The sequence below is a fragment of the Bactrocera oleae genome, chromosome 4, assembly GCF_042242935.1.
Source record: "Bactrocera oleae isolate idBacOlea1 chromosome 4, idBacOlea1, whole genome shotgun sequence".
In the NCBI taxonomy this organism is placed as follows: Eukaryota; Metazoa; Arthropoda; class Insecta; order Diptera; family Tephritidae; genus Bactrocera; species Bactrocera oleae.
In genome coordinates, this window is record NC_091538.1 from 72,076,874 (window position 1) to 72,094,075 (window position 17,202).

The 17,202-nt window shown below is 36.9% G+C and overlaps 3 protein-coding genes across 3 annotated transcripts; 2 read left to right on the forward strand and 1 right to left on the reverse strand.

Moving 5' to 3' along the window:
* Nucleotides 1-761: 761 nt before the first annotated feature.
* On the reverse strand, nt 762-12,424 carry Lrt (Leucine-rich tendon-specific protein). Its single transcript, XM_070108518.1, has 8 exons — nt 12,279-12,424; nt 3,954-4,446; nt 3,693-3,886; nt 3,332-3,619; nt 2,556-3,267; nt 2,353-2,499; nt 1,961-2,046; nt 762-1,897 (listed from the first exon to the last, which is right to left on the reverse strand). Exons 1-8 carry the CDS (start codon nt 12,395-12,397, stop codon nt 1,366-1,368), a joined length of 2,571 nt encoding a protein of 856 aa, XP_069964619.1. The 5' UTR covers nt 12,398-12,424; the 3' UTR covers nt 762-1,365.
* On the forward strand, nt 6,879-9,311 carry LOC106618295 (lysozyme). The gene is made up of 4 exons (XM_014236023.3): nt 6,879-7,029; nt 7,212-7,300; nt 7,400-7,463; nt 8,608-9,311. Exons 1-4 carry the CDS (start codon nt 6,879-6,881, stop codon nt 8,739-8,741), a joined length of 438 nt encoding a protein of 145 aa, XP_014091498.1. The 3' UTR covers nt 8,742-9,311.
* LOC106617910 (lysozyme c-1) lies at nt 9,982-14,132 on the forward strand. Its single transcript, XM_070108517.1, has 5 exons — nt 9,982-10,132; nt 13,078-13,235; nt 13,303-13,455; nt 13,549-13,697; nt 13,764-14,132. The coding sequence occupies exons 1-5, from the start codon at nt 10,098-10,100 to the stop codon at nt 13,767-13,769; spliced, it is 501 nt and encodes a 166-aa protein (XP_069964618.1). The 5' UTR covers nt 9,982-10,097; the 3' UTR covers nt 13,770-14,132.
* The last annotated feature ends 3,070 nt before the right edge of the window (nt 14,133-17,202 follow it).

Genomic DNA, 17,202 nt, shown 5'->3' on the forward strand with positions numbered 1-17,202 from the left:
GGTGAAAATAATTTTGAATTACGAAACCCGTTTATTTGGGACTCTCGCAGGACCTAAGCAAAACTCATCTGAAACGTAAAATGAAAGTAAAGTGGTTGACATATACCTACATTTACAAAAACTTGAGATAAGGTAAACCACCGGTTTTCGCGATATCAAACCTCGCTTATGAAGTCCCATTAAAATGCTATATCTCTCCCATTCTAAGAGATAGCCTTGTAAGCACAGTGTATATCCGTTATAAGGAGGCTGAATGGAGGTTTCGACCGTTGTCATTCAGATTGATTAGCAAATGCGTTTATCGCATGTTAAGAGTAGCTTGCAGACTTAGTTTCATTGACATATTTCTCTTACTAACCAAGATAATACTTTCTGAAAATTACGTGAACGATTTTGACTGATTTCACGCAATTTCGAAATTATCAGTCTGACTAGGAGCTAACACGTACATTTTTCTATTTTTTGTCAATATGGTATTCCCATCCGTTGAATAGTACTCAATAATTTGACTTCATATTGCAAAGGTAAACGTTTCAGTTTAATTAACCATAGAATTATAACACTGTATATATTCTTGTGATTAAATCATTTGTTAAAGCATTTAAGAAAGTAATGAATTTAATTGATATTTATCTCCTCGAATTTAGCTCCACTCCATAATGTTGTCCAATAAATAATCAGATTTAACTATTGTACCATCTACGGACCTTTTAATTATATCTTAATTTTTGTGTATTTTGAAATAAATGCCCACACTTAACTTTTGATAAATAAATATTTTTCATTTATTCAAACAATTAGTGGAAGTGTGTTAATAAATTAGTTAATATAATTATATGCATATGTATGAATGAGTATGTGCTAATCAAATAAACAAAATTAAATCGGAAACATTTCATTTAAAAAGTTATGAGCGTGAGAGGCTAACTTACGACTTAAACAACTAATAAATTAGAATGTGAGTACAGGAAACGATCAACTATGGCACAAGGAATCAAAAAATGCGCTCTTTAACCAGGAGAAGAGTGGAAATCGAATAAACTTACAGCTAGTAGATTACTATAAAAGAGGAATTAACAATTTGTTTATATTTGGCTTAGGTGCTATAGTGTTAACTTTACAACTAGAAAATCGATTGAAAATGAAAAACCGTACTTTAATGAATTGGTACAAATATTGTACTATCACAAGAGTTGCTGATCCTTAACTAACATATAATAGGCAGCAACTCACCATATTTTCAGATCCACAGAAATATATCGTATGTATGTACAAAAGTATATATATTTATAATATAATTCATAGGAGCCGAATCCACTCGATGAACAAATTGGTGGTGAGAATTGAAACATCGATGTGGGCTCCTCAAAGACTGGTCGTGGCCTGCAACTTTAAATAGCGCGTACCATTTTCGGCATCAGCTAGGCGCGCTATATGCTCCGAGGCGGCATAGCAGGTGGTCGCAGTCGGTGTGCTCGGCCGGCTGTTGCTCGAACCTTGTCGTATGCGTGTGGCGCCCCATATAAGTACTACCACCGATGTTACAAGTATGCCAACACCCAAGCCGGGCAGGAAACTTTTATTTAGTGAATCCAAGAAATTATATGTATGCTGCTGTGTAGTTTGTTGTGACTGACTTGCCTCTTCATATATGGCATTGTGATTTCGTTTAGAATTCGTGAAATTCTCATCCAATTTATGTGCGACAATCGGTGCAAAACTGGTTTCGCTGTCACGATATGAAGGCAGCTCAGTTCTGTATGGACGCCTTTGATACTGTCGTACTTCTGGCACCGAGCCCGGGCTGCTAAGTTGTAGTTTTGTAATGTTGGAGCAGCCTACATTCAGATCGGCATCGTGATTTTGCTCCTGCACCATAACGAGGCAGAAACGGTAACTGTAGGGAATAGAAATTTGCTTTTAATTAACTTAATTTTTTTCTTATTTGATTGCTAATTACCTTTCTCCGATTTCCAAGGAAGAACTATCCGGTACTATAACACTGACAGTGTTCTGGCCATTCAGCACCTTGCTCTCACAATGGATCTGCAAAAAAAAAGTCTGTCTGATCAATATAAATATTTTTGACAAAATATAATAGATACGACTTAATGAATCTCAAAACCCTTGAAAATAAGTTGTTATTAATACAGATTTCCCAAGGATAAAGGCTTCTGGTAATCTTTTTTCAACACAACTGTCGCAATAATACTGTGGAAGCAAACTGTACCTTGTGGGAACGAAATTTAAAGGTTTTATTTCGATTAATGAAACCGATTTCGAATGCGTTCGTAAGTCTTGAGTGAGATATTTACTTATCAATTTATATAGGCATATGCTGTTCTAACCTACCGGTGAGTTATCGATCAGTATTTCATTGATATTCTCTTCTTTATAGACGAAGATGGCATCACACATATAGTCGTTTTTGCTCAGGTTAAGTATCCAGGTTAGTATCAGTCCGTAATCGGCTGAGAAATGCAGTTCGTGTAGTACAATCTGCAAAAGAAAAGGGATGTATTGCAAATTTTGGTGGCCGATATCTCGTGACTTACCTCCTCCGAAAGATCTTTGATATGTGTCGTATGGTTTTGTCTCGTTATCGCTTCTAACTGTTCGATTATGTTGGCATTATCCTTCTCCACATTGTCCATTTCACAGTTTAAAGTCTCCAATGGCACTTGTATGAGTGGTGCGCCCTCCAGCCGAGGCGGCGTCACACAAGTAGCGCTTATTAAATCGGCCGCCTGTATTTTAGTCACCTGTAACCACTCGGCGAACGAACGTATCGTGCAATCACAGGACAAAGGATTGTCTTGCATGGAGAGACTCTTCAATTCGCGTGCGCCATCCAAAGCATTTTTTGCAACGATTGAAATGTCATTGCCGGCCAAACGCAAGACTTGTAGGGAGGGTAACGGAGTGATCAAATCAGAGGTGAGCGCACGCAGAAAGTTATGTGTGAGATCGAGAGTTGTGAGGCGTGTCAGATGTTGTAGTGAGGCGCTGGAAATAGCGACAATGCCATTGAAACTGAGATCCAGATTTTCTAAGGTACCCAGTCCGTAAAAGGCATGATCTTGTAGCACGTCAATTTGATTATGACGCAACGAGAGACTAGTGAGCCCAGAAAAATTTTGCAAGGCTTTATTTTGTATGCTCTTAATGAGGTTACGATTTAACTCCAATGATTCGAGACTTCTCAAGCCGGGCAAGGTGGAGGCAGTTAATGGACCATTTAGATTATTAGCAGAGAGGTCAAGTTGTCTGTTTGAAGAAAGTGATACCATTCAAGCATAACATACCTATAATATAGGTGAGTAAAATTTACCGTAAGTTATAGCAGGCTGTTAGTGCCTTCAGGCTTGTTGGATAATCTCCCAGACGGTTGCCGCCCAATTTCAATACTTCTAATTTCCGTAAATTCATAAAGGTACGTTGTGATATGCTAGATATCTGGTTATTGCTCAGCTCAAGATAGACGAGGTTTGACAGTCCCACAAAATCTGAAGTGCCCAAAGCCTTTATTTTGTTATTGGACAAATCTAAACGCTCGAGTGCTGTTAATGTGGATATCGAGTTCCATGGAACACTTAAGAGCGCATTCGCTGGTAGTCCTGCAAGGTGAAGAGATTTTATTTATATATATCAGCTAAAAAAAAAATTAAAGAAGTAAGTGCTGGGACTTTCCTAAGGCTTGCAGAGGTCCTTTTATGCCCAAAAATGCCGATTTATGTACGCGTTTAATTTCACCGGATGAAATTACCAAACCATACAGCGATATGCCTTCGAAAATCTTCGCATCACTCAAGAAGGTGACATTCCTCAAGGAACAATCTAGCAGTGAGATGGTATAGGGTGACACCCTCAAATTGCTCGCAAGCACCTGAAGTATTTCAAAAACAAACAAATATTGAATCTGCTAAAACTTATAAAATACGCGCCCATTTTACCGTTAAACCGTGTAAATCGCCGGTACAACGCAGTGTATGCGGCAGGTCACAACCGCATTCCAGGCTGCGCGAACTCGTGACGTTCGGACACTTCCACTCTACGCTGGGATCGTAAACGGGAATGGCGGATATTTCGCCCGCCTTTCGTCGCTTCGGCAAGCTTTTGTTAAACAGCTTTCCCGTCGTCTTTATGGCTGGTGGTGGGTGCGGTATCATAGACGCCGGTGTGGGCTTTAAGGATATAGCGCCACCTGCCAACATTATTGCATTGGACATATCATCAGTGTTGTTGTGGTTTGCCATTGTTCTAGCGGACGTCATATATGGGGAACTCTTCGTTAGTAGTGTGATTGTTGTTAGTGCTGATGTCGGGTTCATAGCTGGCGTGGCTGTGGTCGTTGCTGTATCGACATGCAAATTATGCAAATCATTGCCCAACGCCGCATTGATTGAAGCGATGAGGATTAAAGTGAGCAATTGTTGTGAATATGGGCTGGAATCAAGAAAAGAAAGCGTGGATGCATAAACATTAAAATACTTCCTTTTTACATACAAGCATATGTGTGACAAATAATTCATTCTAATGTGTATATGTTTGTATGTTGTGACATGTTTCGGGCGTGTGAACTCAATTGCCGTAATCATAACAAATTTAGTCACATTTTGATTCAGTCACACATTTCTGCACTCAATTCTTCAACTAAGAAAATTATGTTATACTAAAATGACTCGCTAAGTGTTTATTATGCCAGTAATAAGGCACGATAATCTGTCGTATGTTAGCTTGTTAGCTCGAGTTTCCACACTCACATACACGTCTGTGATGAGAATATATATTTTATCTTAGGAAATTCCGTGTCTCCGTATTATCGCAGAATTTCAGGCATATATGTTCTTAGGTTGATTTCCACACTAAGATTCGGCACACAGTGAGGTGTATGTGTGCCAAAATATACAACTTCGGGTCTATGGGGTGTAATGCTCAACTCTACACTTGGTTTACAGGTCTTTTCGGCTGTCGCGTGAATCGAGTGTGTGCCTACGACTTCGTGCTGGCTTAATGATGTTCATTCTTGTTTATTCCAACAATTATATGATTTAATAATTAGGTTCTGCAGAAAATCCTAGGCTCGAGAGAAAGTTCCATCTAATGCCTAGTAAACATGCATTTATTCATTATTGAGCGAAGATTCATCAAGACAAGAGCAAAATTTGTTGCGTTTAGCGTAGAAATGTCAAGTGATCTTCGAGTAGCATTGTGCAAGAGTAGTCGAGCTGCAAATTATTTATTTAAAATATTTTGCCATTCTAGATTTAGTCTTCTAATTCAAAAGTGTTACTTTCTATATCAAATTTTTCTAGCTACTAATTAATAGAGATGAGCTTGCATTTCACCTTTGAGCCATTTTTTTTAAATATTTAATCAATGACATACCATTTAGAGATACTCTATCGCTTGTATATATGTATGTAACGTATATGCATTCAAGACATAGAAATGCTGATGATTTTCCATCGCATTATGGTTTTTGGGTCAAGACGGAAAACGTCAACAATTTGACACATAAAAACAGAATGATTGTAAGATGCATAACAAACTGGCAAAATAACTGCATTAGATGCAAACCAATTTGCCAATTAGTGACATTAAACCTGCATTGACGGTAAATAATTTTCTACGCTTAGGTTTAGTTTTGTGTTAGAATATTTTTATACTTAGGGGAGCAAATTTGAGTCTGGAATCAGTTCTGCTTGTAGAAAAACTTTCTGTTCTTCCCATGGCTGATCCTATAATTGATCAATTATTTTAGTCGAATCTTCTGGAGAACGCCATTCGTGTCTGCTTGGAGCTCCAAGGACATTATGATACGTTAATTCCTTTACCTCCACCAATAGAATTAGACGTTTGAATGTTTATATCGAGCGCAAATACTCGGTAGTAAAATTTTCAACATAACCCCAAAGGTATGTTCGTGCTGCTATTTTCATACTTCGTTGTTCTAGTGTTAAGGCGAAAACGAAAGTGAGTCTCTAAAGACTTCGAGAACACATACAATTGAAAGTTGAGTTTTTCTAAGTCCCATGCACTCGTGTGTGTCTATTATTTAATTCATAACTTTATCGCTGCCTTCACCGCCATTCAAATCCAATTATGTTTATTTTTAACGCCTTCGTCTTGATTACTGTCTGCGATTCTACGGTACTGAGGCACATAGCTCGATAGCTGATGAAGAAGTTGACTTTATGCTAATGATTTAGAGCAGTGCTAGAACACGAAACGAACTTTGATTAGCTGAAATGGATGCATGCACGAAAAGTGGCAAATTATGTGGTCACAGCGGCGTGGAAAATTTACAATTGCCGCAACATGCACGGTATGTCTAGTAGCGGAGGTGATGCTGCAATATGCAGTGGTCCGGCCCCCGAGGCTTTAAAAACCTTAATTCCTCTGGCTGTGCCACAGTAGTGCGGTAACACTGAAGCGTGGAGCTTTAACTGTGGAAGCTTTGGAAAGTGAACGCATACATTCGCAATCCTTTAGCGCGGCCTAGATGCATAGCAAGGTGATCGCAATCCTTACACACATACTGAAGGCGATACGCAGTTCAACAGCATATTTGCAATATTTGCATAGCATAGTGTACTAGGAATCGGAAAGTGTTTATATAAGTGCGTATGCAACAACAACTTGCGTCTCCAGAAGTCAAAGAATTCATTAACCTAACGTTATTTTAGTCTCACCTCAAGTAGTGAGCAGTGCAATAAATTCACAGTGCCGACTTATTGCAATTATTTTGCATTGCAATAATTATCTACACACACACACAAAAAAGAGCACAAACGTGGAAATTATTTTTAGTCGGTTCTAGGAATAACCGTTCTTATCAGCCTTTAATACAAATTTCACAATACGGAAAATACAAAATGCGCTTCAAATCGAAAATAGCAATTTTGAGTCTATCGGTGGTGCTGAGCTGCTGCCTGTGGACGCACAGTGAAGCAAAAATGCTGACGAGATGCCAACTGGCTAAGGAATTGTTGGCTCATGATTTTCCAAGAAGTTATCTCTCAAATTGTGAGTATTTGAATTTGGCGAAACAACTTTTAATTTGCAGTTGTGATTTATTGTACATAAATTTATAATATAACAATGTAAAATTATGAAATTATGAAATAAGTTATTCAACATCATTTTTATTTGAATACTGTACATTTAAAATAATAAATAATATTAAATTTTAATTTCTTCTTTGTTAGGGGTGTGTCTGGTGGAGAATGAAAGCGGCCGAAGTACTTCAAAAGTTATGCAATTAGCAAATCACAGTGTGAGCTATGGACTTTTTCAGGTTAGTTGAATTACTTGTCAGCTGATTAGATTATCATGGCCCAGTGAAATGGTTAGACAAGTTTTAATTTTTTGTTTTTTTGCCTGCTCGCGCTTTTAGATAAATAATAAAAATTGGTGTCGAAAAGGTCGAAAGGGCGGAATATGCAATATAAAATGTGAAGGTAAGTATGTATACTAAAAATTATAAAAATACGTAAATACCTACAATTGCAGAGTAATCCCTAGGAAATCTTCAAAAACTATTTTTGGAAAACATGTTTGTAAAAAAGATCGCTGCTTTGCGCTCATGGATTAAATACAGTTTAATTGCTGGTGCTATAGGCAATGCTGAAGTCAGATGCTTGCACAATAACTCTAACTGTCTAACTACAGTTTTTCTAATGAAATTATAATCATGATTTTGATCAATTAGTCACTAGCGATTTCCACGGTTTTTAACCTTCTAAAACCTTTAAAACAATTAAACACTCATCGCTCCCACCTCATTCTCAGTAGAACTGATCTCAAACTCATCTAATCCGAATATTTCACAACACGACACTATTGACGACAAGCAATTTCACACTTTGACCGTTATCTACATTTCTAGTAAATGTTTTGCGGCGAGAAAGTGTCACAAGCTTTAATTATCATCAGTCTAATTTGTTTAACATATTTATGATTGTGAATGCAACAAACGTTCTTGCGCGACTTCGAACGTGCTTGTTGATAAAGCTGACGCAAATCAGGGTTTCTCACTCTCTCGCTTAACTTCAATAAGATTTGTAGCGCCTGAACCGAGCTTAAGTTTGTAACATAGAGGGAAACGTCGGAGACACTCTTAAAGCATATATACAATAAATGATCAGCGTGAAGAGATAAAACGATTTAGTCAAGCCCGTTCGCCTGTCTGTCTGCATATAAGCGAAATAGTCCCTCAGTTTTTGAGTTATCGATCTTGAATTTTGCACACGTCCTTCTCTCACCAAGAAGTTACTCATTTGTTGAACTGAAAGTTATCAATAGCTGTCAGACAATTTGCCCACAATAAATCCTTAAGTACACTAATTTTAAATTTAAGTTTCATTAATTATTATTTAAACAAAAGCCACTGTTTATAAGCTTCGAAAAATGCATGAAATTTATAATTTGTTTACATTTTTATACGAGTAATACTCATGCCATTAAGATTGCCTTATCTCAACAATATGCAGGCACAACTTTTTTGCATTTTAATTATTAAAGTTTTTCAATAATTATTTAAGTACTAAAATGTATTTCAATTTAGTTCCAATTAATTGTTGATTGTTTATATCTTTTCCATAGATTTTTTGAATGATGAAATCTCCGATGATTCCCGTTGTGCCATGCAAATTTTCAACAGACACGGCTTTCAGGCTTGGCCCGGATGGGTCAATAAATGTCGTGGACGTACGCTGCCCGACGTCTCCAGGTGCTGAGCACACCCATTACACCTATCTGCCGTTATACGTTTGTGCGCTTGTTGCTGAGAGAGAATGTTAGAGCCCGCCACTGGTGGCCCTTCAAAAGGTTGCAGCCACGCTTTGCGGCTATATGTTACAAGGACATCTAATGCGAGAATTTGAGTGCATACGAGCACATAGTATAAACATACATATATAATGAGAAATAATGACTTTTTATACAAACAAACGATTTACCCTTAAGCTTCACATGGCATACAAGTCAACCACATCAATTGCTTTCGAATTTGCGATGAAGAATGCGCTTACAAATTTACACCTACAAACACACATGCCTACACATATACGTACATAATAATTATGCTAAGTAAAAATTATTAAATTATTTCTAAGTTTTATAAATTCGATTTTAAGTAGCGGAAATTGGCTCAATAAATTATGTCACAAATACATACATACATATACATAAATGAAATTTGTATTTAAAACTATTTGTTAGAGAAAAATCAACACTGTGGGGTATTACAAAAGCAATTTGAAGCAATTTTGTATGATAATGTCAAGTAAACAGTAGCTCAAAATGTATTTATAATAATTTTTTATTTTTATCTTAAACACTCTGAAATATTTTTCTCATCGATTTTGAAGAAATATAACTCTAACTAAATTAAAACAAAATGTATATGTAAATAGCATAATATCATATACTTCTACTAAGCATATTCAAGAGCGCTTAAATAAGGGGAGGATAAGTACAGGCATTTAAAAAAATAAAATCAATCAACTATGTAAAAATATGCGCTGAACACTTCGCTGGACGCTAATTGGTATGCAGAAGTGTCGTCAACTTACAATTTCCGTTTTAGCGTATTTATTGTTTTTGTTTTGCAAATATGGCAGTTTCTTATCACTGGTTGATAAGATGAACATTGAAACGATAAAAAGACGTTATCACAACGAAATATTTGAACAATCTCTTAAAACATGCAACACTGATAAACAAAACTTAAAAGTCAATATGTAAATACACACACATGCATATTTACAAACAAGCTTTTCATGAAATTTTAAGCGATCAACTTGTATACATACACACACATATCATTTGTGTGTATTTCGGCGTTTTCGCCTCACTTATGTTTTGAAAACCCATTTTAGTAAGAAGCTTTACTTCGAAACAGCTGTCACCCACGCTCGAAATAGCTCTCATTAACATTTAGATACATATAAGTATATATATACACACATATATACTCTAAGTGTGTGTACGGCTCGTCGGTAGTTTGAGAGAGCGTTTTGAATACAAAATGTTTTAAAAGTTGCGCTTAACCACAATCTAATGAGAAATAATATGCTAATTATACACGAATCATGGCAATGGGTTTCTTGGCGTTAACCTACAACCGGTATAAAAGTATAATAATAAAAATGTATGTAGGTGTGTGCACATACGCCTCTGAAACGAATAAAGTGACTTTTCTAAAATGTCCGTGGCATATTTTTACGGCTAGCTTCAAGCACTCGAATACGTGCCGGAGTCGAATCATTACCGAAAATGGTATTATTGGTCCTTTATTAGAAATAAAAATTGTTAAGAGTAAGTGAAATAATTTCGTAAAGAAATGTTCTCTGTAGTAGCGCTATCATCGATATTTGAGCTTCGATGTTTTTAAAACGGTTTAAGTCATCAATTTAGCAGGTGAAAAATATGCCTAAATTTTCTCCTTACAAAAATCGTTCGACGTTCGGGCAGTGTAAAAGAAATAATCGTGTCGGAGAAACCGCCGTGTCCATGTACAATTCCTCAATCAAATATATACCGTGTACCTTTATTGTATTGGGAGCCTGAAATTTTGATGAACAAAACAATACTTTGGCAATAATTTTGGCAAACTTAAACGATGTTACAATCAAATAAGTCATTGGAATCAACCAATATATTTCGCAAAATATTTCTATAATTAGCGCCAAATAAAACGGAAGCAAAAGGTTTCCAGTACCCTTTCATATTAAGATCATTTAACTCGAGCATTGTTTTCACATTTCACTCTTAGCGTGAAAAAAGTTGACGAATAAAGAACCAAATTAGTTTCGGCCGGATAGCGTGCATCGGCAGTGTCCTATGCCAGCAGGAATTAACGAACGAACGAACACACACAAACACACAGTTACCAATACACCTTCTGGCGCTTGTCGCTCACATTGTAAACAGAACAGTGTTCAAAATAAAGAATACAACAAAAACAAAAGACCAAAACATGTTCCATTCACGGTTTAGTTACCGCTTTGGGATCATTAAGCGCACATCGCTTTAGTTAGCCGCACGATCGGATCGCTTGTCGCTATCTTCAGAGGCACTTTTTTTTCGTTGGCATTGTTGCGCGCGCACAAAGCAAAACTAATTAAAAGTGAACACGAAACCATGTAAACAACAATTAATTAACAAAACATCTTCGAATTCAAACTAACAACTAAATAATCGCATCTAATCAAATTCGAAATTCGCAAAGTGCAACAACAATTGTATTAACATACATACATACATATACATGTATATAATATTATAAATATTTTGAAGGCATTTCGCCAAAACTGTGTTGTTGTAGTTGCCACGCGTCTAAGTGCTAAGTCGAAATCGTGATATACCACATATTCAGAATAAATACTCTGTGCTAAGCCAGCGCTCACCTGTTGTCACTGTGTGTGTATATGTGTTGGTGCGCACGTGAGATTATCGTGCGGCTGTAATAAGTAAGCACTTTCACCTGTCCACAGCTGATAATACGTAAATATTACGTCTTACACGCACACTTACGCACTTGCATACATACAAACAATCAACAAATTACAAACGCACACACACATTCACGCTCATTAAGAACAAGCTGGCGAAGAGAAATTAAAGATTAGTGATTCGCCTGCTCATTCTTCAAATTTATGTCCGCCCCATTTGTTTTGGCTTACATTGCTTTTGTTGTTTGTGTCTGACCTTGAATTATTTTGTGTTTATTACTTGTGTCTTTGCTGATTTTCATTTACATGCGGACATACTCGTATATAGGCAATTCTATTCCGATCAATTCGGGGTACCCAATTAAACTTGTCAGTCTCCCATCAATTTCGTGATTTACATTGCTACATTAAGGTAAACAGCACAAAGGTATTGTTCGACAGTCGCCCTATACAACATACAAACAAACGTGACTGCAATGCAATGCAATGCGGTTTACGTGAAGTCTCAGCAGTATGCACAACTTAGTCATAACCCGGGTGGGATTTTCTAGTTAAATTCAATTTCTGAGCCAAGTGAACTAAATAATTTTTCGTAAAATTTTTTTAATTGAGTGGAGATTTGCTATAAACTTCATGGTTGTGGCATGACTAACGGCCTGTACTCAATTGCTCAGCGAATTTAGGCGAAAGTTGAGAAAACCGCAGTTGACAGTCTTGAAAACGCTGCAGTCGAGATTGAAGTATTCCTCGATTTAATGCTGACACACAGGAAGGCGCAGCTCAGATCTTTGTATCTCAATCAATATAACTTTAACTCACCTTGGCTCTACTACCAGAAGTTCCATATCTTTGGCCGAAAAATCCTCAAAACGCGCACCAAAAGTACTGATCCCACCTAGGTCACTTTGTTTCAGCCTTCTTTTAGTGCTGACTCTCATTCACTGTGTTCTAGAATTATTTTCTGCAAACTAAGTTCCGTTAGTGGCTATATAAGTCATATTTTGTGGAGACACGTGCTAAAAAACATCTCTTTGACTCTACGGCGTGCTAATTACGTAGCCAAAAAACATAATAAGCTAAAATAAGTGTGTAACTTTAGAATAAGCTTATCTACTATAATGTACTTATCTGAAAATAAAAAATATTCACTAAATTTAATCTGAGAATTCACCGGTTAATTTTTCTATTTTTGCCTTTTGTAATGAGTACTAAAGTTCATATGTTTATTTGTATCAAGGTTCTTAAGCTCGGCAAACTAACTTCTTTTTTCCAATTTATCAAGATATTCTTGTAGATATTTAAAAAAGGTATAGAAGTTAATTTTTCTAGATATGATATTTTATATAGATAGTGAAATATAGAAGTTTCCAAGAGTTAGTGAGAGCGCAAAGAGCATTACTCCTTACCAGATGAGACGTATTTTTGGTGGTGTATGGCTGGCTGAATATATTTAGCTTTTGGTTCTCTAGTTTGATAAAAGCTATAATCGTAGTCGAAATCGAGTTAAGGTCCCTAAACAAAACATAACAATATAAATCATATAAAATACCAGCTCTTACCAACTAGAGTTATGACTAACAATATTATTGTGCCTTATGTCCATCAATATTTCTTACAGAGACTTAAAAATGGCTCGTCTTACTTTCCTGCTGGCCTCACTGCTGCTGAGCTGTTTTCTGCTGAACGCTCAGGTGGATGCTAAGGAATACATGCGTTGCCAATTGGCGCGAGAGCTTTTACAAAAATACGGTATCAACAAAACGTTTCTCTCCAACTGTAAGTACCACTCATTACAAGCTAGAAATACAATTTTATTTCAATGAAATATTCTCCGCCGCGACAGGGATTTGCCTGATAGAGCACGAGAGCAATAGGAACACCCAAGTAGTGAAGCGAAATCCTAACGGCAGCACCACTTACGGACTCTTTCAGATAAGCAGCAAGGAATGGTGTCGCGTTAGTCGCAAAGGTGGCCTTTGCGATAAGAAATGTGAAGGTAAGCCGGCTGCTCACATACGAGTAGATAAGTATAATAACTTTGAGTAATCGCCGTGAATTTGATTAATTTTGAGTTTGAACTAAAACGTAGACTTCCTTGATGACAACATTGATGACGATGTGGTGTGTGCGAAGCGAATATTCGAACGTGTTGGCTTCAAAAATTGGCCCGGCTGGAGTGCGTCGTGCCGCAACACCCAGAATCTGCCGAACCTCGGCTTGGCGTGCAACATACAGACAGTGAGAGCGACCCGAACATTGGGATTAAATCAGAAAGCTAATTATTATAATTTTAATATTAACTAGGTGTAAACGATAGTGGAACATTGTGGAGTGTAGTGGCATTTTGTAACTACCAAACAACAAAATGCTACAACACACACACATCTCACATACAATACATATTTACATCTGTGAGTCACAATATGCGTGACTTCATTGTGGGCATCCTCACATACCATTGGCAACGCTACTTACTGAATAAAATTACATTAATATTGAAAAAGTGAAGAAAGAAAGAAAAAAATATTCCTTGGAAAATATCAACTAATCAAATATACATATATAGTGTTTAAACAAAAATTCTATGAAATTAAAAAATAATTTTAAATTGGAAAATTTCACTTCGTTTTCAAAGAAATCTTTTACAAATACAATAATTTTCTATTACAACTACTTACTTAGTTTTTCCAGAATATTTTGTTAAGATTGATGCAGTGATCTCTTAGATTCCGTTTCAAAAATTTTAAAATATTAGTTTATACAACAGTACGGTATATACTGTATAACAGTATAACAGTAAACTTGTTATTTCCAAACTGGTATATCTTAATATATTAAACAATTTTGTAACAGCCAGGAGGAAACTTCAGACATTCTACGAAGTTTTTTCATATAAGTGATCAGCGTGACGAGTTTAGTCGATTTAGCCGTGTTAGTTAGGCCGTCTGTATATACACAAACTAGTACCTCGGTTTTTGAATAATCGATTTGAAAATTTGCACACGTCTTCTCTCCGCAAGAAGCTACTCATTTGTTGGATTCGCTGTCCAAGGCAAAGCTATAATTTCTGAATATATTGTTCAGATCGGATCACTATGACATCGCTGCCATTCAAACTGACCGATCAAAATCAAGTTCCAGTATGGAAAACTTTTTTATTTGTAAAGGGTATAATATTCGGTGCAACAGAAGTTGTCGTTTTTTTTTTGAAGTGATAAATTTTGAAATTCCAAATAACAATAAAATTCTTCTGAAGGCCGAAACTGTTGCGGCGCAAACTTCAATCGTCTCTGTTTGAACCTCTGCTGCCGAAAAGCGCCTCAAAGCAAATCGGAAACATTAAACATTTTCTTTCTCGTACATATGTACATATACTATATTTACCTCCACTACTATTTAGAATTTTTTCATATATGGTTATTAAGGTAAATGGTAGCTTATCAAAACAATTAATAATTAGCAAGTTGTGGAAGTTAAGAGAAGTGGTAGCAATGAGTCTTGAGAAGAAGGTAAGAAATGGTTGCTTCAATGGTTTCACTTTTCGGAGCATCATTCACTATCAGATATACTACTCTATTGAAGTTGTTATTGCTGTTAGTTTAGTAAACAGCGGCGATAATTGGGCATAATGAAGCCAAAGCGGCCGACAAGCGAACAGCATAGTAATCTGTGAGAAAACAGAAGGTGTTAATAGTGGCATTTTGTATGTATTATCGAAATACATATTTACGAATAACTTATAATTAAGTATTGCATTATTGTATATAAAAACATATTACATACTTGAAATATACCAGAAAATACACCAAAATACCAATAATGTACGTCGCAGTATTTCGTCTGCACAAAAAGCGCTCAGTAATAGAAGAGAGGCCCGATCTGTAACGGTCTACATTTCAAACCATTTTTTATGCTTTCTTCATTGGAATTCATTTCCTATTTTGCTCGCGGGTTAAGCAACTTCGTATGATCGCCAACGCTTACACCTTGGCGCAGATCACAGCGCAAAATAAAATCAACGAATATACAACAAGTAACCATAAATGTCAACCGTGGGCGTTCTCAACATAGCTCGAAGAACTCACTACTATTGGAACGACAACAATCGCAAACGCAATCAAAGCGAACTGCGAAACAATGCAGATTACACCAAATATTTATACACACTGCTATATACGAGCATATGAATTTGTGAATGTGAGTGCGTGAAATAAAAGTTTACTCTCAATTGCTTTTTTAGCTGCGCATGCGCATGGCTGATGTGGCTGTTGTCTGTCTGCCTACCTTCCTGCCGGCGCTGGCATGTTGACTCCGCAGCCTACGAGCCAGCTGACAGCCTACGGTCTTTGTCTGCTGTCTGTTGTCTGCAACCAATTTTCATTTCTGCCATGCCAAATCGAAATAAAGCCGCAAAGTTGGTTGGCGAGCGCAATGAAAAAGACGAAAACAAAAACAAAACTAAATATGTAGGTTTTCAATTGCCGCGGCGATTTGGTTGACATGCATGGGCGTCGGTGCAGCGCGCGCAGAATCGACAAAGAAACGTCCGTCAAACGTCCTCGCAGGCGGCAAAAAGACCAGAGTGTCAGCAGTCAATCTGCGCTGGCGCAGATCCGATTATATATGTACGCTTAAATTTCCATATATGTATGTATGTTTTTCACCTCTTTGGATTCGGGCTGTTAGTTCACAACAACCACCGAGGAAGGTGTTCCACAAATTTACGGGAATTGTCATACATATACATCGTGTGTTCGCAAGCAAAGTTGCTACTCTGAGTTTCGAATCATCCAGATGAGCACAAGGAAAGTATGAAGGCGTTTGGTGCTTTGTGCGCTGTGGTTTCAGTGAATCACCCACAGCAAATGCAAATTTTTATTGCTAAATTGTCATTCATACTCGCGGGCGTTTTAAATGTCATATAGAAATACAATATGGCTGCAGACTTGACTCGGATGTCTATGTGTGGGTTGGGATTAGGAATATTCGAGGGCAAAGGAAGTGGGATGCGCGCTTTACCTCACGTGTGAATTAAGCGAAGTATTGACGTCATTACGACCTTATTGTAGTTATGTTAAATATATGAAGTAGGGAATATTAACAATGCACAATGGCTTGGCACACAGCTATTCCAGTTTTGTTGAAATATGTCTGTCAGACTTCTGTACCAGCTAGCCAGTGTCAATTATTTTTATGATCTTATCAGCTGACGATCGCTAATCTTGATCGGTTTGATCTCAGCAGATCAATGTTCAATACGATCACGACAATACTTACACTTTCCCTTTCACATAGGTTATGCAGAAAAAAGATACAAAAATCGATAAACATTCTCGCGATTTTCAATGAAAACGAATTTAAATTGACGTAAAAATTAAAAACTTAAATATTTTTATAAAAACTTTGCCACGAAGTTTGTAACTCCCAGAAGCAAAAGTGGGAGCGTGACGAGTTGAGTCGATTTTTCCATGCCCATATCTCTGTATATTTCACCAAATAGACCTTTAGTTTTTAAGATATCGATCTGAAATTTTGCACTTGGCTCTTTCTATGCAAGAGGCTGCTCATTTGTCAGAACCGCCGATATCGCATTACTATACCATATAGCCTCCATACAATCCGATGCCATACTGGTCGACCAAAATCAAGATGAAGACATTTGTATACTCTTTTAAGCTATAATAAATACATGGCTATTATAACTTTAGTGCAGCCAAAATTAACGTTTTTTATTTTGGATGTG

Excerpts from the sequence above, each read along its gene's own strand:
- LOC106617910 (XM_070108517.1), top strand. The coding sequence starts at position 10,098 with ATGGCAATGGGTTTCTTGGCGTTAACCTACAACCG. Across the intron at positions 10,133-13,077 it reads TTGGCGTTAACCTACAACCG|AGACTTAAAAATGGCTCGTC; the intron begins GTATAAAAGTAT and ends TATTTCTTACAG. Across the intron at positions 13,456-13,548 it reads TTGCGATAAGAAATGTGAAG|ACTTCCTTGATGACAACATT; the intron begins GTAAGCCGGCTG and ends ACTAAAACGTAG.
- Lrt (XM_070108518.1), bottom strand. The coding sequence starts at position 12,397 with ATGAGAGTCAGCACTAAAAGAAGGCTGAAACAAAGTGACCTAGGTGGG. Across the intron at positions 2,500-2,555 it reads TCAAAGATCTTTCGGAGGAG|ATTGTACTACACGAACTGCA; the intron begins GTAAGTCACGAG and ends TTTCTTTTGCAG. Across the intron at positions 2,047-2,352 it reads TACTGATCGATAACTCACCG|ATCCATTGTGAGAGCAAGGT; the intron begins GTAGGTTAGAAC and ends TTTTTTTTGCAG.
- LOC106618295 (XM_014236023.3), top strand. The coding sequence starts at position 6,879 with ATGCGCTTCAAATCGAAAATAGCAATTTTGAGTCTATCGGTGGTGCTG. Across the intron at positions 7,030-7,211 it reads AAGAAGTTATCTCTCAAATT|GGGTGTGTCTGGTGGAGAAT; the intron begins GTGAGTATTTGA and ends CTTCTTTGTTAG. Across the intron at positions 7,464-8,607 it reads ATGCAATATAAAATGTGAAG|ATTTTTTGAATGATGAAATC; the intron begins GTAAGTATGTAT and ends TCTTTTCCATAG.